Source organism: Corapipo altera, unplaced genomic scaffold, assembly GCF_003945725.1.
Source record: "Corapipo altera isolate COAL_440 unplaced genomic scaffold, ASM394572v1 1, whole genome shotgun sequence".
Classification (NCBI taxonomy): Eukaryota; Metazoa; Chordata; class Aves; order Passeriformes; family Pipridae; genus Corapipo; species Corapipo altera.
This window is the reverse complement of record NW_020884873.1, coordinates 17,827,442-17,854,318: the sequence shown is the minus strand read 5'-3', so window position 1 is coordinate 17,854,318 and position 26,877 is coordinate 17,827,442. Positions and strand designations below refer to the sequence as shown.

General features: G+C 43.8%; 3 protein-coding genes across 4 annotated transcripts in view; 1 reads left to right on the top strand and 2 right to left on the bottom strand.

The window, feature by feature from the left end:
- The window catches only part of MEI1 (meiotic double-stranded break formation protein 1), a 37,385-nt gene extending 28,352 nt beyond the window's left edge, over positions 1-9,033 (bottom strand). For both annotated transcript variants that reach the window (XM_027655185.1, XM_027655193.1), the window contains exons 1-8: positions 8,888-9,033; positions 8,508-8,631; positions 6,063-6,113; positions 4,155-4,228; positions 3,262-3,367; positions 2,508-2,711; positions 1,173-1,303; positions 552-666 (exon numbers count right to left, since the gene is read on the bottom strand). In XM_027655185.1, coding sequence (XP_027510986.1) covers positions 552-666; positions 1,173-1,303; positions 2,508-2,711; positions 3,262-3,367; positions 4,155-4,228; positions 6,063-6,113; positions 8,508-8,631; positions 8,888-9,004 — 922 coding nt within the window. In that variant the 5' untranslated portion in view covers positions 9,005-9,033. The remainder of the gene's footprint in view (positions 1-551; positions 667-1,172; positions 1,304-2,507; positions 2,712-3,261; positions 3,368-4,154; positions 4,229-6,062; positions 6,114-8,507; positions 8,632-8,887) is intronic.
- Positions 9,034-9,079: 46 nt separating this feature from the next.
- On the top strand, positions 9,080-12,890 carry SNU13 (small nuclear ribonucleoprotein 13). The gene is made up of 3 exons (XM_027655219.1): positions 9,080-9,169; positions 9,912-10,032; positions 11,026-12,890. Exons 1-3 carry the CDS (start codon positions 9,167-9,169, stop codon positions 11,286-11,288), a joined length of 387 nt encoding a protein of 128 aa, XP_027511020.1. The 5' UTR covers positions 9,080-9,166; the 3' UTR covers positions 11,289-12,890.
- A 1,369-nt stretch (positions 12,891-14,259) lies between these two features.
- XRCC6 (X-ray repair cross complementing 6) lies at positions 14,260-26,609 on the bottom strand. Its single transcript, XM_027655205.1, has 12 exons — positions 26,474-26,609; positions 26,255-26,364; positions 26,017-26,155; positions 24,029-24,283; positions 23,027-23,210; positions 21,528-21,714; positions 20,142-20,310; positions 18,859-19,020; positions 17,818-17,947; positions 17,010-17,110; positions 15,493-15,606; positions 14,260-14,754 (listed from the first exon to the last, which is right to left on the bottom strand). Exons 1-12 carry the CDS (start codon positions 26,568-26,570, stop codon positions 14,558-14,560), a joined length of 1,845 nt encoding a protein of 614 aa, XP_027511006.1. The 5' UTR covers positions 26,571-26,609; the 3' UTR covers positions 14,260-14,557.
- Between the last annotated feature and the right edge of the window lie 268 nt (positions 26,610-26,877).

Here is a 26,877-nt window from a genome sequence, read left to right as displayed (position 1 = left end):
AGGAGCTGAATTGTGGATCTAGCCTTTGGTTCAAATGAAAAGCCACTAAGCAAGCTTTAGCACAGATGTAGTGATCTTTTTTTCCTCAGAACTTTTACATCTCCCAAAGAATTTGTATAATGAAAGTATTTCTGTCTTCTGGGATTACAGAAAAACAATAAACCATCTCCAACAGCTGCAATCGAAGCTAAATCCTAGACCAAATTCTGTGCAAACTTACAATATTTAGTGGAATGAGATAAAACTGAAGTCTGTTTATGCTTGTATCTAAGGTCCTGCAAGAAGCACCTTGACCTCAAGGATTTGTCCAAATTCTCACTGTGGAAACTACATTCTGCCTGTTGACAGCAGATTCTATACTTTCAGATGAAAACTTACTCTCCTCTTCTACTCTTAAAATCACATTAGCCATTTCTATTGGTATAAAATGGTCACCACACACATTGTGCCACCAGTGGATATCATGGAACCAGACTGATTCCTAAAACAAACAGCCAGGGAGGGCTTTGATACTTGGAGATGAACAATAAGATGCTACTGCATCTTTTCACCTGGAACATCCGCATGGATAAAAGCAGGAGCATATCTGCTGGGAGAGTGAACCAGCACTGCAGCCATACAGTGAGAACTTGCTGCCTGCAACATCTCATCTCTGGTCAACAAAAGCTGTTGGGAAATGAAAGTCAAAAGGAGAGAGGAAGTCAACTATGCAGCTATGAGTAGGAAAGTTTCCTCTTCATTTTAAAATTTTAAACATAAATTCTCTCTTTTGGCATATACTTCACAGATTAAACCTGCTAAGGCAAGATAAAACACTGAAACAAAGACACTCAAAAAAGTACAAAATGAGAACCACAACAGAAGATATCATGAGTAAGAACAGCTCTGCCCCCATGCTTAGTCATGCAGGCATTGCAAGTGCTGTATCAGACCTCAAGTGTGAATGAGTAAAATCATCTGAGGCCAGGAGTAAAATTTTCCCTGCTCCAGGATGCAGGAATGAACAGGAGGTGATCTACAGAGGTGTCCCCATTTCTCACTGCAGCCTCTATTGCTGGTGTTATCAACAGAACACCCTGCCTTACATATATATAATGCCTTAGATAAAGATTCAATACAGGTCATCAAGTTATTTACGTCTACCAACAATTCACTACTACTTCAGCAATCACCTTTTTGAGAACAAGTGGCAGTGGATTTTCCCCTTCTAAAAATTCTGATTTCTCAGTCTCCTCCTCTGTCTTTGAATTATTCATAAGAATAGATACAAAATGGTCAGATTTCAGCAGCTCCTTTAGCAAACCTGCAAAAGGGGGAGCAAGAGTGAGCACCATACTGGGCAAAGCAAGGATTATACTAACACAGGAGTATTTACAGGCTAGGACTTGTTGCCAACTTCCTCCCCTTTCCAGCACTCCTAACAAAAGCACTCACCTCCAGTTTAGGGAGCTTGTTTTCACTACGTCCCCAGATACTGTCATGAACCACAGTTCTTGCAACCCCTTGTTGCTGATGCTTTTTGCTGGCTCTGATCTGCTCTCTGTTCCTTCTCAGAGACATGTATGTACAGGGGGACATGATCTCAGGAGCTCTCTACTTGCATTATCTTCCATTAGTACCCACACCTTAAACTGTTTCTTGGGAGAGCTCTTGACCTTCATTCTTCCCTAGCAGTCAGTGATCCTAGTGACTCGACGTTTTCCCTGAAACACTTTCTAGAGAATTGGCATTTATCTTCCCCTTCTATTTTCACAGGCTCTTACTGAAACAACTGCATTTAGCTAAAGGATATATAGACACACACAAAAATCCTCAGAAGAATCAGATCACTGCTACAGGTATTGATGCAAATCATCAGTACATGTCAGTACAAATTCAAAGGGATATCATCTGAGCTATAGAATTCTACTTTCAAAGGAATCATCATCCATTTCTAGTAGTTGAACAGATGATCTGAGGAGCAATACAGTTCCTGCTTGCCTCCTACAAGAAAAATTAATTCCCTGGATGGTTTACAAACAAGGAATGTCAGAAGGGTTGAAATTGTGCTCCCCAGCAACAGCTGATATGTGTAGTTGGAAGCATAACTGCAAGAATGTGCCATGTTATCTTTGTAACCTAAATAATATGATGCTCCACATCTGAAGACTGTTGTTTGTCTCCATCCCTCTGCTCTATAAAACCCACCTGCCCATGCACAGCGTTTGCATTCAAACACTTTGAGGGATGGTCAGGCCACAGCACAAGATCTGAAGAGACTCTGAGGATTAGTCAGTGCTGGGCGAATGTGGGGCTTGAGAGACAACAGGGGGCTGGGGGTGCTCAGCAGCAGGTCTGGCCCACGTGATTGCCATGGAATAACAGAAAGGATAGAGTGCTTCGGACAAGCAGCAAAAAGATCCTCTAGAGAGAACAAACCACATTAGAGCGTCTAAACCAGCCAAGGATTTCTTCCTCCTTTTAAGCCTTCCCTTGCACCTTGCAGGTTTCTCTCAGCAATGCCTTACCCAAACAATTAACCTGCAGCTCCTTTGTCTGCGCACACCCCAGGGTATTCAGGAAGAGACTACACAGCCTTTCTTCGAAGTGTGCTGAGAGCCGTTCTGTGCCAACAGGAGAAGAGTACAGCTTGCCATACAAGTAGCAGACAGCAGCCTTTATACCCTCATTTGGGTACATCAAGCCCATCAGCAGATGATCCACTAAATTACCTAGGATGAGGAACAGAAACGGCAAACATTCGCTGGCATTTTAAAAGCACCAACCTATTTCCCTTGAAAACTTGCAAAAGCCCCCGGGACAGACTGGTGTATGCAGATGAATGAATGCCACAATCAAGTGATGTGCTCAGCACCTTCTGACCCTCGGAGCAGAGGCACAGTAATAAAGGCTAGTGGAGCTCACTGCTCACCACACGAGGATCCATCATCTCATCTACCTCCACAAACAGCTAAGTTTGCTCACCAGACCACCAGGGGCTGGATCAAGCTAAAAAAAAATAAATGTATGTTGCCTGTGAAGCAGACCCACAACCCCAGTTCAGAGAGGCTGCTTTTGCCTGGCTGGCTAAGAGCACGATGACGAGCTTGCTATAAAGGTTCTGATCTGCAGCCCAGGAGGCCTGAGTGCCACTCTTGACTTCTGGATGGGCTTCTTGTGTGACCTTCATGAATTCACCCAGGGGAATGGGGAGTGAATGCACGCGTGTGCATATTAGGGCTGTGAAAACCACCCTTCAGTGGAACATGACATATTACTCACTGTGCTCTACCACCAGCAGATCAGCAAAGCCTGGGATGGCATCTGCCAACTTGCCCAAGAGAGCAAATGTGGGCAGGCTGCTTCTCATGGTAGTTGCTTTGCACAGCTGTAGAGGAGACAGAAAAAGAAAATGTTTCACTGATGAGGATACATCCAAAGGCAGAAGTGCACCTAAACCAGCAAGCTCTCAGTGATGCACAACTCCCCAGCACAGGATCTTTTCCTAAGATGGGTCCTCTTCACCACTTAGGATAAAACACAGGAAAACCCTGAACACAGCATTAAGTCTCAAAAATGTCTTTAAATTAATTCAAGGGATCCCTTGCTTCTTGCTCCTCTTCCTCTCTCTCCCCTCCACCTTTTACAGGAGCAGATGATCCATCTGAATTTCTTCCCCCTTTTGCTATTTCCCAGTTTTTTGTACCCCATGGGACCATCTTAAACTTAGGAACGAAGAGAGCAAGAGCCCATGGCACAGGCTCCTCATATAACTGAAACTGATAGGAAAAGAAGAACCTGAGTAAGGCACATAGCTTCATAACTGTATCATGAAGCCATATGGCTGCAATACATCGTGGGAACAATAGAAAAACTCCAGGGTAGACACCAACAGTGCCAACATCACAGCAGGGGAGCTGGCACTAGGACATCCAAAGCCAGGTTGGATGGGGCTTTGAGCAACCTGCTCTAGTGGAAGGTGTCCCTGCCCATGGCAGTGGGGTTGGAACTGGATGATCTTTAAGGTCCCTTCCAACCCAAACCATTCTATGATTCTATGATCCCACTGCAGTAGATGCTACATCCCAGTGCAGCAGCTGCAGTCTTGCAGGGTCACTCATTTCTCAATCTCTGAAGGACTGAGAGGAAGGGCAGGAGAATTCATCTTCACTGACCTCCTTTTGGCTTTCATTCAAAATGCAGCATAAGTACTGTTCTGACTTCAGCTCCACCACAAGCCGCACCAGAACTAGGCAGAAGAAACAGGATCAGTAATACACACACAAGAGCACTCACAATCCATCTTCCACGGGGCTTTAGCAGACCAGTGAGCAAAGAGCTTAGAAATTAAATGAGCGCAGAGGTGCTGCGAGAACAGGGTATCATTGGCATTCCCAGCTCTATTACTTCTGATAGCCTGGCTCAAGCTCTCTGTGGCACCATTACAGCAGTCCCATTCTGGCTGCACTACAAACCATGCATGGAAATGAACTGCAAGCAATAAACTGAACATCAGGACAGCAAGGAACCTGGAAGGGAACAAAGCTCTAGCTTTACAAAAGCATTGAAATTTCTGGTCATTGAAGAGAGTAGGCTTCCTACAGTATTAAAACTGGCCTTTAAAAAATTTATCTTTCCAGACAAGATATCAGAATTGAAATTTCTGAGGATCCTTAGAGTCAGAGCTCCTCCTCCAGCTACTACTGTCCCTGAGATTGAGTGAAGTCTATCAGCCATTCCACCCCACTGCAGTTATCCTATATACCTTACCAGAAAGCAAAGCCCCAGTCACCTTTGTGGTGCTGTTCACCTCCTCAGCCCCAAGTGCCGTTATTCTTGGTTCACTGAAACTTTAAGAACTCTGTCAGCTCTGTCCTAATAAGAGGAATCAACAAGAAACTGTTTGCCAGGCACTGGTTGCATATCACCTGGAATGTGCAAACCACAAGGGAGTTGCCTGATGCTGGCAGGCTGCCTCTGCCTCCACACATATACCACCAGACTAGTTTCAGGAAGCAAGTTCCTCTTCCAGTACTTCTGCAACTGGGCACCTGAATGTTCAGCAGATAAATTTTTTCAATAGCACCTTTACTGAGACACTGTGCAGAACATTGTTCCACAGGATTTGGTAAGGCTGTCTTGGATGTATCTTGCTGTCGTGGCATGACTCATTTGGAAAACATACACTTTTGATTTGTATCCTAGAAAAGCATCATAAAAAAAAGTACCAGAGACTTCAGGGTTCACCATTTCTTGGTATATCCAGGGCAATACTGGAGGTTTATCTAGGAGAACTACTTCAGCTAATGAGCTGTGCATCTCAGCAGAATCATATCTTGAGACATGTGATTTATAGAGGGTTTAATGGCCATTTCTTGCCCAAAACTCTCAGAATCTCTAAAAGCTTTCAAGAGTTAAGTAACACTAATTTAAAATTCCTCTGTTTGAGAACATCCATCTCTCAACACACTGCTAACATGACAGAAAGACTTCTCACCTTTTCAACATCATTTTAAGCAAGTGTCTGAAAACTAAAACCCCTCTGGATAAAGCTTGTCACACCTCCTTTCACCTTTCATGGCTGGACATGAAATGCATCACTGCATTGCTAATATCACTAGACTCATCAGAGATGTCTGAGGTCAACTGGACTGCAGAGATTTCTTTGTCAGCCCTGCAGATGTTTCCTTCAGATTTCAAATTAGGGACTCCTCACAAAGAGGAATCTTCAGCCTGTGCAGCTAAATCCCAAATACCCTCTTGTCCTGAGGAAAAAGCAGTAGATCCCATGGACTTCCATTTGCTCTGAGACTTTGGTCATTGTTTACCACTGCTACCCATCTGACACTAAATTCATGGCACACACAGAACCTGTAAGAGAAATGTTAAATGTTTGATTCTGCATGCACTCCTCTGCTCCACAAAATGGGAACAGACTGCTTGTTACTGTTGCACAGATAGGCAGTAGATGGTCTTCCCCATTCAAGCTGTGTAGAAGCCGAGCATCTCACTGTAGTTATCAGACAAGACAGATCCTCCGTTCAGAAACTGCCAGTACTTGAGATGTGGCATCTGTCTCTTACCTTCTACCAACAGGTCCAGGGCACCACTGTCTTCCACAGTATGCAACATCCCTAAAAAATAAACCACAATAGGTCATGGAGCTCATTCCTGCTTGTATCACCAGTGCTGTAATTCCTTCTTGTAAGAAAGAGCTGTAAATTTTTTTCAGAACTGTTTCATATTCCCTGCTTCTCATGACACCAGCCTGACTTTGTCAGGGGAAGGTGGATACTCTCAGGGAGTATGGCAAAAGGTGCCTCCATAAGCAGGACACAGGGACATGAGGCATTTGGTTCTCTTGCAAATCTTTAATGTACTTTATAGTTGAAGTCAATGGCTCCACCTATGTTAGGGAATATGTAACTACTGCCATCGCCACATCTCACTGTGTGTATCCGATATTATACATCTGAAACAACACTCTGGAATGACGGAAGTTAAAGCCCAGCTGTGAGTTTCTGTCCTTTCTATCCTCCATTTATACTAATTACTGTGAACAGTTCTCTCCCTCCACAGTACTGAAAAACCTGAAACCAAGTCTGAACACCAGGTTTAAAGTATATGGAAACTATCCCAACATTAAATTGACCTTGAAGACACCCTAAGTTATTTGTACAATGAGAGCATAAGATTGGATATATTAAAATAAACCCCTGCTTCACCCCAGCAGACAAGAAACTCTACCTCCCAGCTCCTTCCAACTTCAGGTACCTACAGCATCAAGTTCAGACTCCCTCTTCTAACACACCAAACCACTTGTTTCAACATATCCAATCACACTGAACGACCTCTCCTCTGAAGACTCCATGATCTCTTGGAAATTTGACCAACTAAAGCAATGTTATGACAGGTGAACAAATTACTTATTTCCTTCCTCATCTGCCCAATCCTTAGTAATTCTAGGAATTATTTGTATATGGCATTAGGGAGTGTTGCATTATTAGTTTCATGAAATTCGCCACCTTCTCATACGTAAGACTCCACACTATACCTCTCTTCTCTTAACCCTCTTTCTTCTGCCTGTGCTTATCCCAATATGCTCTCTCAAAAAAAAAGAATGTATTTTCCTGAATTCACTATTAATACTTCCTCCACAGCACTGCTCAAACTTTTGGGGGGTCCCTCTTATACTCTTGCACCAAATGATCCTTTGTTCATCCAAGTACTACGCAAAAGGTACATGCCATTGTTTGTAGCCTCAAGCTTAGACTGGGATTCCAATTGCTCTAGGAGTTACACCAAGTACAGTAAAATCCCAAAGCTGTACTCAAAACAATTACAAAGTTTCTTAGAGAGAGAATTATTTAAAAGCAGACGAACACTGAAATGCAAGCACATTTCCCCTGTCTTCTGGGCTATTTCATGTTAGGGCCATACAATGTAGAGCTAAACTGGCTATAAGCACCACTTTCTTCACTTCTCTATAGGATTATGTGTGCAGACAGCACTCAATAAAATTTGTGCAGTGGGGAGAACTAAACCTGCACAAAGTTCTGTTTCTAACAAAGATGCTTCCAAAACATGCAAAACACAATTTGTGGGAAAACAACCAGGAAAACAGTTTGAATTATTCAGTGTTTCAAGGCAGGGAAAGGGTTTTGTAAGTCACTTTCCCCCAAAAGAACAAGAATTATCTGTGATATGCAAAAGAGATAGTGGAATTAAAGGAATCTGGTATATTTGCTCTTTGAAGGCACTCATATTCATATCCTCCACCTTTCTCTTCCTGCCTTACTGTTCCCTCATTTAGACCATTATTTCTTCTCCATCCAAGATTTTAGAGGACATTTCAAAATGTTTCCCACACCACTGCTATGCAAACAGAAACCAGTAAGAGATGTTCAAGATCACAGAGACTGTTACTGGAAAGGCATTTTCTGACACTATTCTGCTGTAAGGCTGACCCACCAGAAAGAAGCAGGTGTAACAGTCGTATGGCTACAGGATTTGTAGAGATTTAAAGTGATGGTGTGAAAACCCACTATGAAGATTTGCATTTTGCAGAGTCAATATTAAATCCTGCAGCACCTTTTTAACCTCACACTTTCATTTCTATATGAATCTTCAAAGAACTCCACAGTTCAGCACGATGAGAAAACCCTGAGGCATGAGACCAGAATGGAGGGCATTCAGGGAAGAGTCATAGCACAGCTACCCCCTGTTCTCCAGAAAGAAACTTTACAGATATGTCTAGATACTTTGGAAAGCTGCAAGAGCTTTATGAACATGCTAATACTACTCCTTGGGGAATGAAGAAATTAATTAATCTATTCTAAATCAGTGACAGGTAGCTTTCCCCAGGGAGTAATGACACACCTAACAGAATGGTGGAAGAGGTAGGCACCTCAGTATTCTTTTGCTTGGGTTTTTTTTTTTTTTTTGCTTCAAATGTGAAGTTTCACACCTCTAACAAAACCTAACTGCCTCCTCCCTGCTGCTGCACTAGGGCTCAGCAGAGCTCTTACCAAAGAGAGTTCCTATCAAATGCATGCAGACCCTCTCGTCTGGTGCCAGCAGCTGGACGACTGGCAGCGCCTGCCAGGCCAGGGCATCCTGGAGACGGGACAGGACATGCTTCTTGCGCACCAGCTACGGATCAAAGACAGTAGCCTGTCAGCCCTTGGGCCCGAGCCCTGCGCTGCTCCCACCACCCCGGGGAGGGGTCAAGGGCCACCAGGGCCCGGTGCTGAGGTGACGGGCCTGGCCCAGGGCCACCCCGGCCGCGCCCCAGCCGCAAGCGCAGCGCAGGAGAGCGGCAGCCCCGGCGGCGGGGCGGGGGCCGCTGAGGGGGCGCTCCGCGGCCCGGCCGCACAAGGGAAGGGGCGGCGGGGCAGGCGCTGCCCACCGAGGCGCTGCCGTCGCCCAGGGTCTCCACGGCGCAGGCGAGGCAGAGCGGCGGGCGGAGCGGCAGCGCCCAGCGCACCCCGTGCCCATCGCAGGGCCCCGCGCCCCCCGCCGCCATCCCAGCTGCCGGGCCGGCCGCCCGGCCCCGCCCCGCCGGGGGTGGGTGGAGGCTCCGCGCCGGGGCCGCCCCGGGCCCGCCTCCCTTCCGGCGGCGGCGGGATCGCTCCCGCCTCTTCCCCCGCAGCGCGCTCGGGCACACAGCAGTGAACGCGCCGCGGCCATGGTGAGTGGCGTCGGGGCCTGGCCTCCGCCTTCGCCTCCTCCTCTTCCTCCTTCTCCTTCTCTTCTCCTTGTCTTTTCCTTCTCCTTGTCCTCCCCCTCCTCCTCCGGGGAGCCCGGGGCGGAGGGTCGCCACCTCCCCGGCCGCGCGGCGGGCAGCACGTGGAGGCCGGGCGGGGTGCGGCTGCTGGCGGGGGGACGGAACCCGCGGCGCTGGCGGTGCTGGGGGCACCTGGTGACGGGACACTCGGCGTCTGGGTCACCCCCGGCCGGACGGGCCGCGGTTCTGCCAGCGTCGGCCGCCAACACCGCTTGTGACCTCGCTGCTGTTCCGTCCCACCACTGATGGTCACGTTTAGAAGCTCCTTCTGATTTGCGGAAATAAACCTGATACGTGCTCTCCTGGGAGTTTCTTTAAAACCTATATCAGATTGTTAATTTGTGCACTGAAACGCTTCGTTTTATGTAGTCTTTGTGGTAGCGAACGCCTGAAGACTGCCCTGTGAGTTCACTGTTGCTGGTTTGTCGGGTGTGAATGTGTGAGTAGAGATGCTCTTTACTTTGATATGAGGGATATGTTTCTTATTTATCCCCTTTATTTATGCAGTGGAGTTTCTGCTGTATGTGCAGAGCAGTGATATGACTCCACTAATCAGTGTATGTCATAGACATGATGCCTGTGCAGTGTTGCTCAGAACAAAGCCCCCTTTGCTCCTGTTGTAATACTTACTACTTTCTTTCTCTAGAGTGAGGCAGAAGTGAATCCCAAAGCTTACCCGCTGGCTGATGCACAGCTCACCAAAACACTGCTGGATCTTGTGCAGCAATCCTGCAACTATAAGCAGCTACGCAAGGGAGCCAATGAAGGTGAGACCTGTGTGTTGCAAAGTGTGCTAGAAGTCATTGCAAGGATTTTGTGAGATGATGCTGTGGCTAGAGACAGTCTTTTCTCTTTAGCTGTGAACCACTCATTCTATATTGATCTGGCTATTGCAAGTGTGTGTCTTCTTCCTCCTCCTTCAAGCTTGCTTAAGCAATATTTCAGAGACAGAATTAAGTTGTAATCTTTTCAACATTTATGTGCGGTTCTGGTAGATTTCTAAGTTGTGTTCCTGGTGCATGTCCTAGATCGCGCATACTTCAGTGGTGTGGCACTGGGATTACCAGATGTCTAGCCACTTCAGAATCATAAAATGATTTGCATTTAAAGGGTACCTCTAGTGCAGCCTGCTCAGGGAGTGGCTCCCTTCACAGTTGCTTGGGGCTTTGCTTAGTCAAACTTTTTAAAAAACCATAATCCCTAAGGATAGAAACTCAGTATTCTCTTAGGACCCATGTCCCACGGCTTAAACACCTCTCATGGCATGGGGGATATAAAATTACGCTATGCCCTTGGAATCTCACTGAGGCAACAGTCACAATCTGCAACTTGTGCTTTTTCCTGTGTACTCACAAGGACAGTGTGGCTTCGTCTTGTCTGCAATCCCCCTGAAGTAGAAGACAGCAGCCATGCTGCCCCCACTCCCACCTCAGCCCTCTCTTCTCCAGGCTAAACCAACTCAGCTCCCTCAATCTCCCCTCATGGTGGGTTCCAACCCTGTACCCATCAGCAGCCTTGGGCTGGCCTTGCTTCTTTGTCAATCTCTCAACTGCACTTGAGGGCAGTGCTGGGCACAGCACCCCAGCAGCCCTGCAAATAACCCCTTCCCTGGCCCTACAGCTACCACTTTCCTTTGGCTGTCCTCCTGCTACCTTGAGCTCTCCTTCCCACTGATACCAATTTCAGCATCTTCTAAAGTTGTTTTTCATTAGATGTGCTTTCCAGAAGGACTTAGACTGACTCTTCAGTTTCTTTTACAGCCACCAAAACACTGAACAGAGGGATTGCGGAGTTCATTGTGATGGCAGCAGATGCAGAGCCCTTGGAGATCATCCTGCACCTCCCTCTTCTCTGTGAGGACAAGAACGTACCTTATGTGTTTGTGCGGTCCAAGCAAGCCCTGGGCCGGGCGTGTGGCGTTTCCCGGCCTGTCATCGCCTGCTCCATCACCATCAAGGAGGGATCACAGCTAAAGCCTCAGATCCAGTCTGTCCAGCAAGCTATAGAAAGACTGTTGGTCTAAGTGCCCATGAGTTTAAATGTGTGTGGAACAGGAAAGTGGAAGTTAGGGGTCATTAATGTTTAGCTTCAGTTGAGATGATAGTTTTGATATCAGTGTTTCAAAATGCCACATTTTTGTTTAATAATGGCTTAATTCTTAGTGTTTCTGCCCCATCTCCCCACTTTTCTATTATTCTACTCCAACACATTCATTCTCCTTGTATTACTTCTTGAAAAGTGATCGTACAACTGTATCCTCTTTTATGTTTAAAAGAAAGAAAAAGTCCCCCGCCCCCCTTATTTCCCTGCCTGCTCAGGGCTTCTTTAACCCACCCATCAGCTTTCTCTGCGTTGAAGTATTTCTGCTAAGCTTCAGCCTCTAACAAGTGTGAGTAATTGTGTTTCCAAACAGTTTTGGCTGCTGAGGAAAAGGGTTGTGGGTTCCCCACCTTAAGTGACAGGGCATTGTAGGCCGTGTATAAGGCGGGCAGCAGCTACTGTGTAGCAGCAGATGGAGCCAAGATCGGTACTTATAGCACAGCCCTTGTTCTTGAAACCAGACACAAGACTTCTCTAAGAGATGTATGGGGAGCAGAAATCTTATGGCAGTACACAAGGGGAAATGTTTTATCTCAATTATTTTTAAGTACTGACTTTTTAAGAAAAAAATAAAAATGCTGACAAAGCTAAATATAATTGTCATTCCCTTGGTGAAGCATTTGCAACTAACTGGAATGTTTCTACTTGTACAGCTAAACTACTCAGAGGTTGCCTAAAGGCTGTTGCAGTGGAGTAATTCATACTCCTTCATTTTTCTTTCCATGGACTGTTATAATTGAGCTTGGGCTTCCTAGAGAAGTACAAAACCCATGGTAGAGGGCAGTCTGTTGTGGCTGATGAGTACCCTACATCTGGCTGATAATTATGAGAAGTATGTCATGCTTTTTAGCTACTGCACTGTGGTCACCTGACTGAAGATGAACCCTGTAAGTCACAGCCAAGGAAGCAGACAGCAAGTAATTTTTCAAATAAATCAACTTGTGTCTCAAGAAGAGAATACTAGATCATTTGTTCTGGAAAAGCATGGAGCACCACCAGCATTCTGGATTAGTGGTGGTTTTATTGAACTAGCTTTAGTTAAATGCATATTGTATAATCCACTTACTGCTATGAACAGAAGTGTCTAAAGCCCTGTGTTGGAATGGGCCATATCAAACCTGGTTCCTATTGCAGGATGCCAAAGCAAAGTAGTGTGGAAACAACAACAGGTAACACCAATAGGTGCAACAGCAGAAGGCAAAAATAAATTTACCTGTAATGTTTCCACAGAGGCACTAACTTCATACCTGAAATCAGCTCATGAAATACTGAAGACATCGTGTCTGTATGTTTTTGTAAATGGCTGATAACAGTAATCCTTGTGAACTTATTACAAGTATTTTTAGAGTCCTTTCAATTGTATGAGGTTTAGAAAGGCTGCTGTTCCCTTCTACTGATGCTGACTGTTGAGCTAGTTGTGTTTAGAACCACAGCTTTGCCAAGGATTTGCCCTATTGTACCAAGACAACTGATGTAAGACAAAGCACAAAAGGAGCAGAAATAAAGGATTCTTGAGCAAGCAAAACTGTTTCTTTTTCTGCTCTGAAGCCTTCCATCATTATCCCTTTTAAACTTCTGCTTAATGTGATAGCCTGCTGTTATAAAAAAAAAGGTCAGGAAGAAGATCTAATAACCTAGAACAAACATGCCACAATTATCCAAAGCCTGGGATGTGCTGTGCCAGGGGGTTAGCAAGCCATAAGAGAAATTTATAAGGGTATTTGTGGAATTAAATTCACAGAATTAGGGACAGGATAGTCTCACTATTTCACTGCGTTCAATTCAAGCCTTGCTAAAACAAGCATTTACAGTAGCTTTTTTGCCGAAGGGCAAAATAAAGTGATTGCTTAGACAAATCTTTATTAAAAATAACTACTATAATGCAGGCTGATTGCAATTGTAACAGATTACATAGGTTCCGCACTGCAGAGCTCAACATGGGCTAGCTGCTCTCTCCAGGAGCTGAGGAGGTAGGAGTGAGCAGTGTGCTGGCACAGCTAGGGCAGTCACAGTGGGGGGGGGGGTCACAGCTGGCTTCAAGACATGTGCCACACTACAGCACCAGCATGACCTTAATATATGATTTAACTCTTCAATAAATGGCCCAATAGTTTGTGTGCCAAACACAGGAATCTCTGAACACTAAAAACACTATGCAGGCCAAAATGGACACCTCAGGTATCCTGTTTGCATCCCGTATAAGGTTAAGAGTTTCACTAAATAATTAGTAGTTTCACAGAGCAAGGGCAACAACAGTTTATTGGTTTTAGTCATCTTGCATCATCAAAACAGATGGGACGTGGCAGAGGCAGAAAACCAAAGCATAGCCCCAGTTGCTGTCTCCACAAGTATGATTAAAAAAGTAAAAATATTGTACCTAACAGCTACTTTCCACAACTATTTTTTCTATTTTTAAAGCACAGACTCAAGTACAGAAGCCTGCACAACAGTCTGACTCATACTCACTACAAAAGTGGAAAAGCTCTATGCCATCTCAGTAATTTAACTGGGATAAGTGCTTGCAGCCTTCTAGGGAACACAATTTTTTTCCTTTTTTAAACCAGCTTCTGCTATTACAACTTAAAAATGGAAGACCTGGCTGTGCAGCTTTGTAAAGTGCTAGCTTTTTGCCCAAAGGACTGGCTACTGTTTCCCAGTAATGACTTTTTTGTCCTTTTGTCCTGCTGGTAATCTTGGTAACACCAATTTGATTACTAGTACTGATACTAACCAGCTGTTCTGGAGAGTCGAAGAGTAATACACCACATTTACACCCTCTGTTAGCACACAGACTGGACCTGATGGCTTGAATTCATGTGATGCCATTAAGACAGATCATTCTGTTTTCTTACACTGAAGTGAGTTTTGCTGTCTTTATGATTCAAACATGGTACTTTCAAAGTAAGAAGTCCAAAATAACTTTTATTAAGAAATGAGGAAGGCACAACTCTCTGTTCATGTACGGTGGGAGACCTGAGTTCACAGGGAATTTAATTCTGCCTTTGGCTACTGTCAGCAGAATCCAACTTTGCAGAGAAGTTCCACAACTATGAGTAAAAAGTTTTTCCACTGCTAGATACAGCAACATTTAGTTGCCTTCTCTTTCATAGCAGGATTAAACACATACAGCATTCACATAAGATAACCAACATTCCAAGCAGACAGAAGTCAACCACGGCCTTCCATTCCTGCTTAACACTCCTTAAAGTATTCAATTAAAGCATCCATGAGTTCCTGCTTCTTGCCTCCACCCTTCAGCCCCAAAAGCCTGCATGCCTCCTTCAGAATAGGTACAGTGAGCTTGCCCAGAGTGCCCTTCTGCACATGACTCTGCAGCTCATCCTTTGAGACTTCTACCTTGGGCCTCTTCTCAGTTTGGTCATCAGAAGCTAGAAAGACAAATTTTAGATCACAAAGATTCTTAAAACTTTCTTCATAGAAAGACATCAACATTTCTTATACATACCACAGGTAATGGCCATTAGCACATGGTACTTTAACAGCTACACATTCACAGGTTGCCATGTTTTAAGAAACAGGTGTCACTAGGTAAGTCATGTAGTAAGTATTTCATTGATAGGAGTGATCTTAACTGAAGTGTGAAACTTTGTATTCTGACGGAAAGATCACCCTCCAAATGAAACTTTTAAGGGATTTTCATGGAGACAGCAGAATGCAATGATTCCACAGGGAACTCAGCTAACTGACACTCCCACTTCATGCAGAATTTCATAGACTCCCAAACTACACGGGTACTTCAGCATTACTCACACATTTAGCCCTAAAGATGCCCATCTTGGGCTTGCTGAACTGCCTATGCATAAAAGTCTGCTTCCTCACCAACACAAACTGAAAGTATGAATGATTTTACTACTCTATCATAAAGTACAAAGTTACTAAAATTATATATACATATTTTGCAGTCATTTACCCACATCACTTCCTATACTTCACTCTGCAGTTTCTCATTCCAGTAGTTCTCTGATTGGATACCAAAATATCCTCTACTCTCTAAGAATCAACACTGGATATAAATTCACTTCATTGCAGAGATCAGTAAAGAGAATTCTTGCACAATTCTTGCACATATAGACACTATGTTTTGTGTCTGCACCACCATTACTTACCTTGTTTTCGCTTTACAGCCTTCCCTTCAGGATTGTAGTCAGGGGGATAAACCAGCTGCTTAAACTCCTCTACCAGGTTGCCCAGCCTGTGGTTCATCTGTTCATACTTTGGCACTGGCAAAAGATAAAAGATTTGCTCTCTCAAACCCAGGAAAGTCTAAACAAGGCCATGACCAGATACAGTTGTGCTTCTGTAATAACTTGTCTGCAAGCGTCTTGCAAGCATGTAAAATGCAAATACCTGTGTTACGATATTCCCAAATGAGAGTTTACAGCTCTTGGTAATATGAAGAGTTTGGACACCTGGAGTGCTGTGTTCAGTTCTTGGCTCCCCACTACAAGAGAGGCATAGAGCTCCTGGAGCAGGTCTAGCAGAGGGCAACAAAGATGATGAAGGGACTGGAGCATCTCTCTTATGAGAAAAGGCTGAGAGAGCTGGGCCTGTTAGGCCTCAAGAAGAGATGACTGAGAGGGGACCTTATCAATGTCTGTAAGTATTTGAAGAGAGGGTGTCAAGAGGATCGAGCCAGGCTCTTCTCAGCGGTGTCAAGCAACAGGACAAGAGGCAAGGGGCAAGAATTGATACACAGGAAGTTCCACCTGAACATGAGGAAGAACTTCTTTACTGTGCGAGTGACCATGCACTGGAACAGGTTGTCCAGAGAGGGTGTGCAGTCTCCTCACTTGAGAAATTCAAGAACTGTTCAGACATAATCCTGTGCCATGTGCTTTAGGATGACCCTGCTTGAGTAGGGAGGTTGGACCACATGACCCACTGTGGTCCCTTCCGACCTGACCTATTCTGTGATTATACATATGTAATGGACTCACACACTTCCCTGCAAGATATATATATATATATGTATATATATGTATATATATATATATATGCAGAACAAAACTTACACAGTAGAAGTGACATAGAAGATCTTCTCCCTGATTACACTGCTACCAGGTCTAGCCTCAGAATTTTAAAATACAACAGGTTACTATCAAAGGTTGCAAGTAGTTTGGGGCAGAACAGCTTGTTTCTGTCATGTATTTCTAAGACAGTTAGCAGAGGGACTTAGATTGTTTGTTAAGACCATTTCATAATTTTAAAAAAAATTCCCCTTCAGGAGCAGATATTCTTACATAATAAACTCTCACAGCCACACGGTGGCACAATGGCCCCCAGTAGAATAATTCTCTTAATTCTGCCCATTTATCAGACTGAAGTATTAATGAGAATCTTGAAGAGAGGAATTTCAGAGAAAACATTTGTCACCACAGGAAAAAGGTGATTCAATTTTCATTTTGGATGGTAAAGTAAGCAATTTCTTCTCTACCTTAAAAGTGACAGCATTAGAAAGTACAGTTTCAGTATTTCAGAATGGACACATCCAGAATGCTACATCATGGAACCACACATTCTAAAATGTTTTTTAAAAGACATTTGGGGTTGTAGTAGCCCATATTTGACTTAGAACAAAGTCAACAGTCTCCCACCTCCCTTCGCATCCACCAATAATTCTCACTTGTAAGATCCTCAGCTTGTTCTGGTTCCAGCATATCCAGTGCTAAAGCCTCCAGATTCCTGAAGTGCTGCTGCAAAACCGGGTTCTCAAAGCTGTCAGTCCTGTCAAGAATCCCCCAAAATGTCAATGCATGCTGCCAAGAAGACAGACAAAACACTTAAGATCTACCACCAACTTACTGCAAAATAAAACTGCCCTCTTTCCCACAAAACAATCCATCACATCAGAACTGCTTTTCCTCTTTTCAATTTACCTGCTGAATCACTATCCTGTCATGAATCAACCACATTAGAATGCTGTGCGAGAGTCAGAAAGGTGGATAAGACAAAAGGAGACAGTGGCATTCTACTTTAATAACAGTTATGGTAGTTTCCACATATCTAGGAAAAACTCTCCCATAAAGTACTTCATAGCATTTATCCTAGCTATAATGAAAAAATGGCCTAGCTATTCTTTCTAAAGTGCTCTAATGGAAACGATCCACGTCTGATCTGCAATAGAGTTTCAGAACCACAATAAAATGTGATACCTCTGCAACAAATAACAACAGCCCAGAGAACAAGAGAAATTCTATAAAGAACTCCAGAACGTGCTACATAAAGCATTATGGTGCCTGGGTATCCAGACTGATTAAGAATAAAGTTTGGACAAAGCTACTGCAATGAGAAGCAATTTCTCTCAAAATATATCAAAATCTCATCTCTTCAAATTCAGCACACAACAGCTGAACAATGTGTGCAATAGAGCAAGCAATAGTTGTGTTTTCTTCCTCATACCACTCCCCTCCACGTTATTTATCTCCGTGTACCTGTATTTGAACCGGAGTTTTTGAATTATTTCCTTCATTTTGTCCACCTGCTCTTGACTGGCTGGCACATTTTCTGTAAAATCAACATTCCTTTTGTCATCTGCATATGGCAGAAAAATTATGTGGAAACCTATACAGAAGAGAAGGAGTAAGAGAACAGTTATACAGAAGGCCAGCCTCAAAACAATAATTTATGGGAAAGACCAAGATGGTTATTATCTAAGTCTGATGACTCTGAACTAGCTAGCTGTTTTGTTGTAAACAACAGCAATCTATAATACTTCCCAGTACCTACAGCATGACACTCAATCCCAATCTCAATGTATATAACCAACATCACACTAATGGCTTTGTAAAAGAGATCCAAACTAAATGCATAGCAAAGAGTTGGATACTGGTGAGTTGCTTTTTATGTGTTGGATACTGGGGAGTTGCTTTTTGCCCACCTTACGAGATATGAGTTTGAAAAAGACTTGTTTGAAAATTATGTATTGTCCACATGTTATTCTGAAACGCTTCACTTTGTACACAAGCAGATTTATTTCCCTACTTTACATTCTCCCAAAAGATGTTTTCCACTTAAAGAGGTGAGAAAATGCAAAAAAGCAGGAGTCTGCCTTTGCTCCCTAATCATTCCCCACTCAGCTGATGAGGTGTGAGGCTCAATATGCGAGATTATTTATTTAATACTTCAAAATCTATTCAAGGATAAAATTCAAGGAAAGACACTCTGCCTAGTCACCAAACAGAAAAAAAGGCTTTTAATTTTTATGTCAGTTCCTTGAATTTGCTAAAAAGAGGTAGGAGGCAGGGAAAACACTGTAGCCAGGTCAAACCTGAGCAAGCACTGATGCAACTGGGGTTTTAAAAACAGATTCAATATCAGATGCTTACAACAACAAAACTGAAGAAAACAGATGTTGGAAAGGGCTTTCCCCAGTTTTAAGGGGAGTGGTGCTAAGATTATTTTCACTCAATACAGGACGCTATTATGCTGACTGCATCCAATTGCGTAGGGAAAGGAGGCATCCCTTCCCATACCTGGAGGGGCTATCTGTACTTTCTGCTCATCCACCTCTTCCTCCTGAGGAATCAGGGCCACAAAGCGAGGAGGAGTGTTCCGGCGAACAGTGTATCTGCACAGCATCATCATCTCCCTCTCCAAGCATTTCATCAGCAAGGCATTAAATAGTGTTGTACTCCCTGCAAAGTAAAGAGCGGATTGGTCAGACTGACAGCTTTTCTCCTCTATTCAGGAATATAACCCTAGATATTACAGTTTCAAAACCTGGGACTTCTTTGGAATGCTTGCAATACTTCAGAAGTAAAAATCGAATTTTGGAAGGGAGAACCCTCGAAATGGACAATGTCAGTGTGTCAGTGTGTCTGTCCTGACGGAGCAGAGAGAGCTCTGGTGAAAGAAACGAAATCACCAGCATCTGAGCAATGAAATACAGTGAAATTTGGAAACAGCAATCTACAAAGTCTTTTTCTGTTTCGTGGGATATCAGAGAAGCAACACATCATAGGACCTTTTTGCAGAAGTAACACACTAAGAATTCAGACTTCAGTACTCCTCCTGAGGCACACATTTGCTTTGTATTTTACCAGATATGGTGGTCAGAAAAAGACTGACATATAAGTAATGTGTTTGAGTCAGGAAACTGCGAAGCTGGAGAAGCTAGCAAAAAGGTTCTTCTTTAGTCAGACACTGCAAAGCATCTGGTCATAACTCAGCCCACTTTATCCACTGGTAGGTTGAGGAGCTAGAGATTTTTTCTTCATAGTTGCAGCCTGGAATTTTTAGATAAGTAGACTTATGCATACACATAAAAAGGGGGAAACAAGCAGTCCTAAACATCCTCTCCTTCTCTCTTTACAAGACCATAAAGTGCTGTTAATTCAACAATACTTCCTGAGTATCATGTTTCCAGTCTTAGCAGATATGGACTTAAAACCAGCAATTATTTTCACTATTTTGAGGTTTGTTTTTCATTTGTGTTTTTTTAAAGCATCTTTGCCTCCTTTTCAGGTACTAGGATCCTCCACTTTCATGAATGACAAAATCAAGTGTTTTGGAACTACATCTTTAGCTGCTTGTCATGATGGATGAAACATGAAGCCTGCTACTTCTGCTACTGGAGAGAACAACAAATAACTGCAGCTGAGAGAGGCAGTAACAGTTAATTCAGTTCTTCTTAACAATAGCAAGTTTTTAAGTTAGTCAAAGCTTTTACACTCAGTGATCCCCACTCAAACACACAGTGAATCAGCTCATTAGCCTAATGCAAGGTGGTGAATCTTCTCTTACCATCTTTACTTACCCCTCACCAAGGACTCCTCAGGATAGATGAACTGAGAGGGCCTGATGTGGTGGTGCTGTTTTAGCACTGAAAGTGGTTTGAAGCCAATCAGAAACAAACCCGGAGAATCAAACCGTTTTAATTCTTCTGTTTCCTCTTTCTCCAGCACAATCTGTCGGTTTCCGTATGTCTACAACAGGGAAGAGCAGATGATAGTGCTGCCAGTATAAAGAAAACTGGGGGAGAAGGGGACGGGATTGGAAGAGGATGCAAGTGCTGTCTTCCACTACTGAAAAGAGGGTTATAGAACAAGACAGAGTAAACTTGTCATTAGTGCACACCAAAACGGCAAGTCCCAGACTGTGACCATTATCCCAAGGGAAATTCTATCTGAACATTAGCAAAATGCACTTTACTAAGACAATGGGTAAGCCCTGGTACAGAGAGGCTGTCACATCTCCTCTTTGATGTTCTTCAGAGCTGTCCCAAACAAACACTGAGCAACCTGAACTGGTTTTGTGAGTCTTGCTCTGGGCTGGGTTAGACCTTTTCAGAGGTCCTGCCCAATTCTAAACTTGCTTCAGCAGATGCACATCAGCTGCCTACTCCTGGTAGAAACAGTGACTAAGAAACAACACTTCTAAAGCATTGCTCAAGCATCCAAAATCAAAACCATGTTATAGTCCAGCTGCTGAAGTTAGAAATCAGGGCTTAATGCAAAGCTTTCTGTTTATCTCCTGTACTTTATTTCAAGAAACTAACGTCCAGTATAAATAAACTTAATATTTCATGTTAAGACAAAAACTTTAAGAGCCTTTAGCAAGGAAGGACACGAAAAATGCACTTGTGACAGTATACCTAGCAACTGCATAACCTGCTTTGAAATAAGGTTGTGCCTGAACGGAATGGGACATTCAATTTACATCAGCCAAACTATCAAGCAGGAAGGCAAAGTAAAGAAAAATGTAACAAAAAACTCCAAAGGTAACATGCCTTTTGTTTGGAAAAGCACTCCAACTCCCCCTGTGATTCACACTTCAATGTTTAACAAAACGGACAAAATCTGTTCCTAATGAATCAACAGGTAACAGCAGCAGTGATCACACAGGGTCACATAAGGTCAGGCTCTGACAACCTAGTTCTGCCTCAAAGAAAGAAAATACCCGAGTTCCTGAGTGCACTTTCACCAGCAGCTATGCTTTTTCCCTGACAGTCAGGCCAGAGATACAACCCACTCTTCCTCTACAGAGCTCACAATGTGACCAGGTTGTCCCCAGGGACATACAGATGCAAGTATTTCTGCATCTCATCTTGAAAGTGGAATACAAACAAAAGCAGCAAGAAAATAGGCATCTTCCACACACATCATAGAGACGGGAAAAAACAGGCATATAATCAGTACGTTACCTGAGCCCTTTTTGTGTCACTAGGCAGGAGCAAACTGCCTGTTTTTCCATTAAACGTTCTTGTTTTTGTTTTAACTGGTTCATTAGTTTCTCGATAAAGCTTCACTGGATATGGCTTGTAAGCTTTTTGAATAAGGTTGTAAACACCAACAGAAAGCGCCAGATCATTGCTCAGATACAGATTTAACCTGTGTAAAAAGCAGATACAGGGTTGAGACACTTGCAAAAGAAAGTCACCTCCACAGATAACTTATTTTCTCTGACTTCCTCCAGTTCTCCTCCCCGAAAATCACAGGTATGCTTGGAAACATACTATCACTTGAGTCATAATCTCACTTGTATAAAGATATTCTTGCAACGTCGTCATTTCTGGTCATAAAAATCATCTAAACACAAAAAAATTACCATATTTCTTTCAGCTTTTTTTCACTTGGAAGGGCAGCTATGCTCAAGTGGAGCACAGGATAAGTTCACATTTGGGTACCCCACTTGTGCTTAACGTAACATGAACTCTGAATTCTTACAGCTGTTCATGCAAAATGAAGAAGCCCCCAGAAGAACGCCATCAAGACAATATCATGATTCAAGAAAAAATTAAATCAGAAGTCAGAGAAAAATTCAGAAGTAAAGGCTTAAAATTAGAAACATCTTCAAGTTCCGAGAGCAGAAAAGTGAATTACTATGAATGTTACTTTCCCTCTTCCAAAAGGTATCACAAGTACAAAATTATTCCTCCCCAGTTATTTGAAAACTTCATAAACATTCTCAGAAAAGCAAAATAAAGCTGTCAGTGGGAGAAGAATGGCAACGGCAGCAACTCAGTTTGGGATACTTTTTAAATATTTATTAAAAAAATAAACACTAGGCCTTGAAGTTCATTCCCTTACTGTGCTTCCAGATCATTCTGCTATGAAATCACTCATTAAAAAAACAACCATTACAAAGTACGTGGTTCCAAAAATACTTTCTATCTGCTTTGTCAAGATCCCTTTAATCCTCTGTAAGTATCTCTAATCTTTCAGTAGGAGATCAGAAATGTCAAGGCTGTATGAATCCACAGCGCCTAGACAGAATGGCCACATATAACTATTTAATAATGGGCCAAAAAACCCACTAGTCACGTTCAGATCAATTTTTTAAAGTTAACATTAGCAAAAAAAGCCTCATTTCAATCAGGTTTCACTATAAACTATTTCCCATGTTGCAGATTTTCAGGTAAGTATTTGGCAATGATATAATTTTTTGACAAATGATCATTTCAAGTTCAATACAGGAAATGCCACACGGAGCAAAAAAGGAGACCTAGCTTCACTCTCTGCTCTTCTCATCCACCAAGGACAAATATCCTTGCAAGCTATGGAAGAAACACCAATCTTGAACTAAGGAATGTAAGCGCTGATGCCATTAAGAACCAATCATTTCAGAAGAGGAAGGTGAGACGCAGTCTAAAAATGACATCTGGTGCCTCCACTGAATGATGTATCATAACTAGGCACAAACCTCACTAAAGCCCGTTTCTTCGTCTCCTTTGCTCGTACTTTCTTCATGAGATGTTCCAGTTTCTCTGACTCCTTGGGCTGGATCCCAAGGTCCTCATCCTCTGCTACATTTATAATATCCCTGTAGAACAAAGAGATATCGAACCCTCCAGGCTTCTTCAAATGCATCAAGTCCAGGATGATACCTAGAAACAATGTGAGAGATAAGAGGAGAATCGGAAACTGCTTTTTACTTACATTATCACGTTTCTCAGCACTCCCAGATTTCTTTATCTACCCAAATAATTTAAGCAAGAATGAGCTCCAAATTGTCATCTGCACCAGATGCGAAATTTTCTAGGGAAAAAGGCAAAAGGCGTTCTTTAATTTCAGTGAAAATAATGCAGCATAGAAAATCATTCCTCCCTAATTAAGAATCTGGACAGTATTGTGTATGAAACAGCTCTGACGAGCTCTTATAAAACACAATCTTACCTCAAGCATAGAAGTAAGTAATGAGTTCAGAAAATCCCCTTTCCTTTAGTTATAGGGCCTCAGGGTTAAGGAAGCCTCACAGATCCAGGACATCTGCTGAACTCCAAAAACACTGGTTATCTCAGCTACATAGTTGAACTAACAAAGCACTTGATGTCTAACCTCTGAGCTCAGGTTGATGTCCTTCAGCTAATTCAAAATGAAGCTATTAAAGTAGTTTTTCTTTTGTGTTAACTTTGTGTTATTATTCCCTTCCTGGAAAATGGTACAACAAAAAGTTTGCTTTTCTTGGCCCTCTCATGTCCCAATTTATGCTAACAACGCAGAAGAAGAGATCCTAGAAAATAAGTGCTAGTTATTGGATTGCAGATCAGATAACAGACTTTCTAATTTTTAGAAAACTTCAGAAAGATTACCCAGTTCTGATGATTTTACATTCTTTTTCCATTACAAAATTGCAAGGCAGTTAACATCTGCTGTGAGGATACAACATGGTTTACTGCCTGAAATTAAAGGGGAAAATAATGACCTGTGTCTCTCAGATCACCAGCTCTGGTCCTGGCCAGCTTGGCTTTAGCACTGTCATTGGCATGAGGGTCATCCTCGTTGGTGAAGAGCATGATCCTTTTGTGGCTCAGCCTGACTCGGACATCACTGAAGAGATTAGAGCAGGCCCAGAGCGCCTCCCCCAGGGAATAGTCAGCGTTGTGGCCAAAGCTCTCACGGAAAAGTGCTCGTCCTTCATCTCCCCTGTATTGGTCCAGCTCTAGAACACGCTTTGCACCTAAGGAGGTAACAGCATTCACATGCATTAGAAATACTGAAAGATGTACCACGAGCTCTTCTAAACATGCACGTGGAGTCCCTTGCTGCTGATGTCCAAGTACTGTCCCTGGCACCTCTGTGGCAGTGCCCTTGCAACACCTGGCTGAGAAAACTGTTCAGCATCACCTCACATTTGCAGTATCACAAAGCACCTACGAGGGCCAAGAGGACACAAAGTGCCCTGATACCACTGTGGACTCTTCCTTTTGGGAAGGGAAACAGGCAGGGATCAAAGTATTGCAAATCCTTCACACTGAAAAGACAAGGGGTCAGCGGGAAAGGCAGCAATGGCACCAGCTGCGGAGGCACAGCAGACTGCTGCACCACCAGAGAAAGGAGAAGAGCCTGAAATACACTGGGCATCTCCACAGCATGCTGGGAAGGTGGAGTGCTTCTCCTCCTTCCTTGCCTCTCATGTCAGAGAGAATCCATGCACAGGTCAGACACAGCCCTATAGATCACCACAGGGAGCACAGCGACATTTAGGCCTTGTTACATCTCTGACAATTACTCCAGCCCAACAATGACTCCTTTTCCCACCTGCCTAACAGCACATTCTCTTTGCTCCCACTACGCTACAAAGGGAGCTACTGCATTCTGCAGAGCCGCTCCCTTTTCCTTCACTTAAACTCTACAGCACTTTTGAAATCTCATCTGAAAATGTCTTCCCCTCCCTTTACTATTTTATTTTCATCTCCTTAGCTGCCCTTTAATTAATAGCATAAGTGTTCGTAATTATGTACTCCATAATAACTAATTCTAGTATTTCCTCCTTCTCTAGAGCACACTGCTCTCCAGGGGCAGAAAATACACAATTCTCCTCCTTTTTAACAACACCCACCTTTCACCTGTGCTGTTTTTATCAGTATGGTGAGGTTACTGTTTCTGAAAGGGGGAAAAGAGCAAGCAGGGAAGGAGGAGGAAAAAGGATGAACAAGAAGCATATGGCAGTTTGCTGCCCCTGTGTCATTAAACCTGCACCCCCTAGTGAAGAAAATTAAACCAAACCTCCTCAGAAATAAAGGCTGCTATTAAAAGTTGTAGCCAAAATCCCCCCACAAGACTCCACCGTCAAGATTCCACTAGCATGCAATTCTTTGCACTCCTCCTACTGCCTTTTCCAATTCAGCAATTGGCACTTGTTATCAAGCATATGCTATGTCATTCTAAGAAAATGAAAGAGTGAAATTCAAGAATTGCAGAACTTATGAAAACAAGAGACGGAGCACCCCAAACAGGCTAGCATGTTGGACCACCTGTTCTAGCTGACCCTGCTTGAGCAGGAGGGTTGGAAATCCCATCCAATCTCAGCCATTCTGTGATATTCATCATCAGCTGGAATCCATGTGCCCTAGCATGGACATGCACTTTTCTGAAGTGCAGCAGACACATGATGGGCATTCATGAGTTCTCTTGAGATCCTCCTAGGTTTAGCAGACAGCAGGTGAACCACCACGTTAAAACAGAAACAGAAAAAGGATCTGAACCAACTACAAGAGAAAAAGCTAAGCTCTCACAAAGTTTCTAAGGTTTCCAAAAATTTCTAAATCTATCCCCACTGCCACCAACAGATTTCAGTAACAAGAACTTATTTATCCAATAACTCTGATTTTAAAGAGATCGGTTACTGACAATGCTACTACTACACAAATTTCCTCACACCATCTTTACACGATCTTCATAGCACTTTACCTGGATTGTCCAGCTCCTGAAGAACATAGATGTGCTTGAAATCTGCTGAGTTCTTGTTGTTTTCTGTACCATAGAACACAACACTTAACAGGTCCCTGTCACTACTGATAATTTTGCTGGTATACACATTCCGGATGCACTAAAAAAAACGCACACAGGGTAAAATATGAAAAAAGTAACTCGCAGTAAAGGGTGTGAAAGTTTGGTCTTTGGCAAGTAGCAGTTCATCGAACCTTACCTGCATGGTCATGTCGAAGGGAGTTTCTGCGTCCCCGTCGGACTCAAACATGGCCTTGGAGGCATCCACCAAGAAGATGAGGCTGTCCCGGCCCGCGAACCTGTGGTCCGCTATAGAGCGGGAGTAAACAGTTTTAGCAGCGACCCCTCCGCCCGCGGACCCCCGCGGGCAGGCATCGGGCCCCGGGCTGCCCTCTGTGAGCGGGCGAGGGGCCCTTACCGACCGCCTCAGTCCCGTCCTCCTCCTGCTGCTGCTCCTCCTCCTCCTCCTCGTCCTCGGGCCCCTCACCCCGGTAGAATGACCCCCACCCCGCCATGACTCCCGTGGCACCGCCGCCCGAGGGGCGCGCCCGAGTCACGACAGACGCAGCGCCCGCGACAGCCGGCCCCGCCCACTCCCAAACAACCGCCACTCACCGGGAGACCCCGCCCACTATAGCCACACTGACCAATGGCGAGAGCGGAAAAGCACCGCACCCCGCCTCTCCCGCAGGAGGCCACGCCTCCACCCCGCGAGGATTGGTTGCAGCTGGGACGCCGAGGGATGGAGCTCCGCCCACGCTGCGCTCGGCCCTGAGCCTTAGCCAATGACGGGAGGCCTTGTCCGGCCCCGCCCCCCGGCCG

Bases quoted from the DNA above. Each gene is read 5' to 3' on its own strand.
- SNU13 (XM_027655219.1), top strand. The intron at 10,033-11,025 runs GTGAGACCTGTG...TTTCTTTTACAG, and splicing joins ACGCAAGGGAGCCAATGAAG to CCACCAAAACACTGAACAGA.
- XRCC6 (XM_027655205.1), bottom strand. From the start codon at position 26,570: ATGGCGGGGTGGGGGTCATTCTACCGGGGTGAGGGGCCCGAGGACGAG. The intron at 19,021-20,141 runs GTAAGTAAAGAT...TTTACTTTGCAG, and splicing joins TGAGGAGTCCTTGGTGAGGG to GGAGTACAACACTATTTAAT. The intron at 14,755-15,492 runs GTAAGTAATGGT...TTGTCTTTCTAG, and splicing joins GGCTGTAAAGCGAAAACAAG to CTTCTGATGACCAAACTGAG.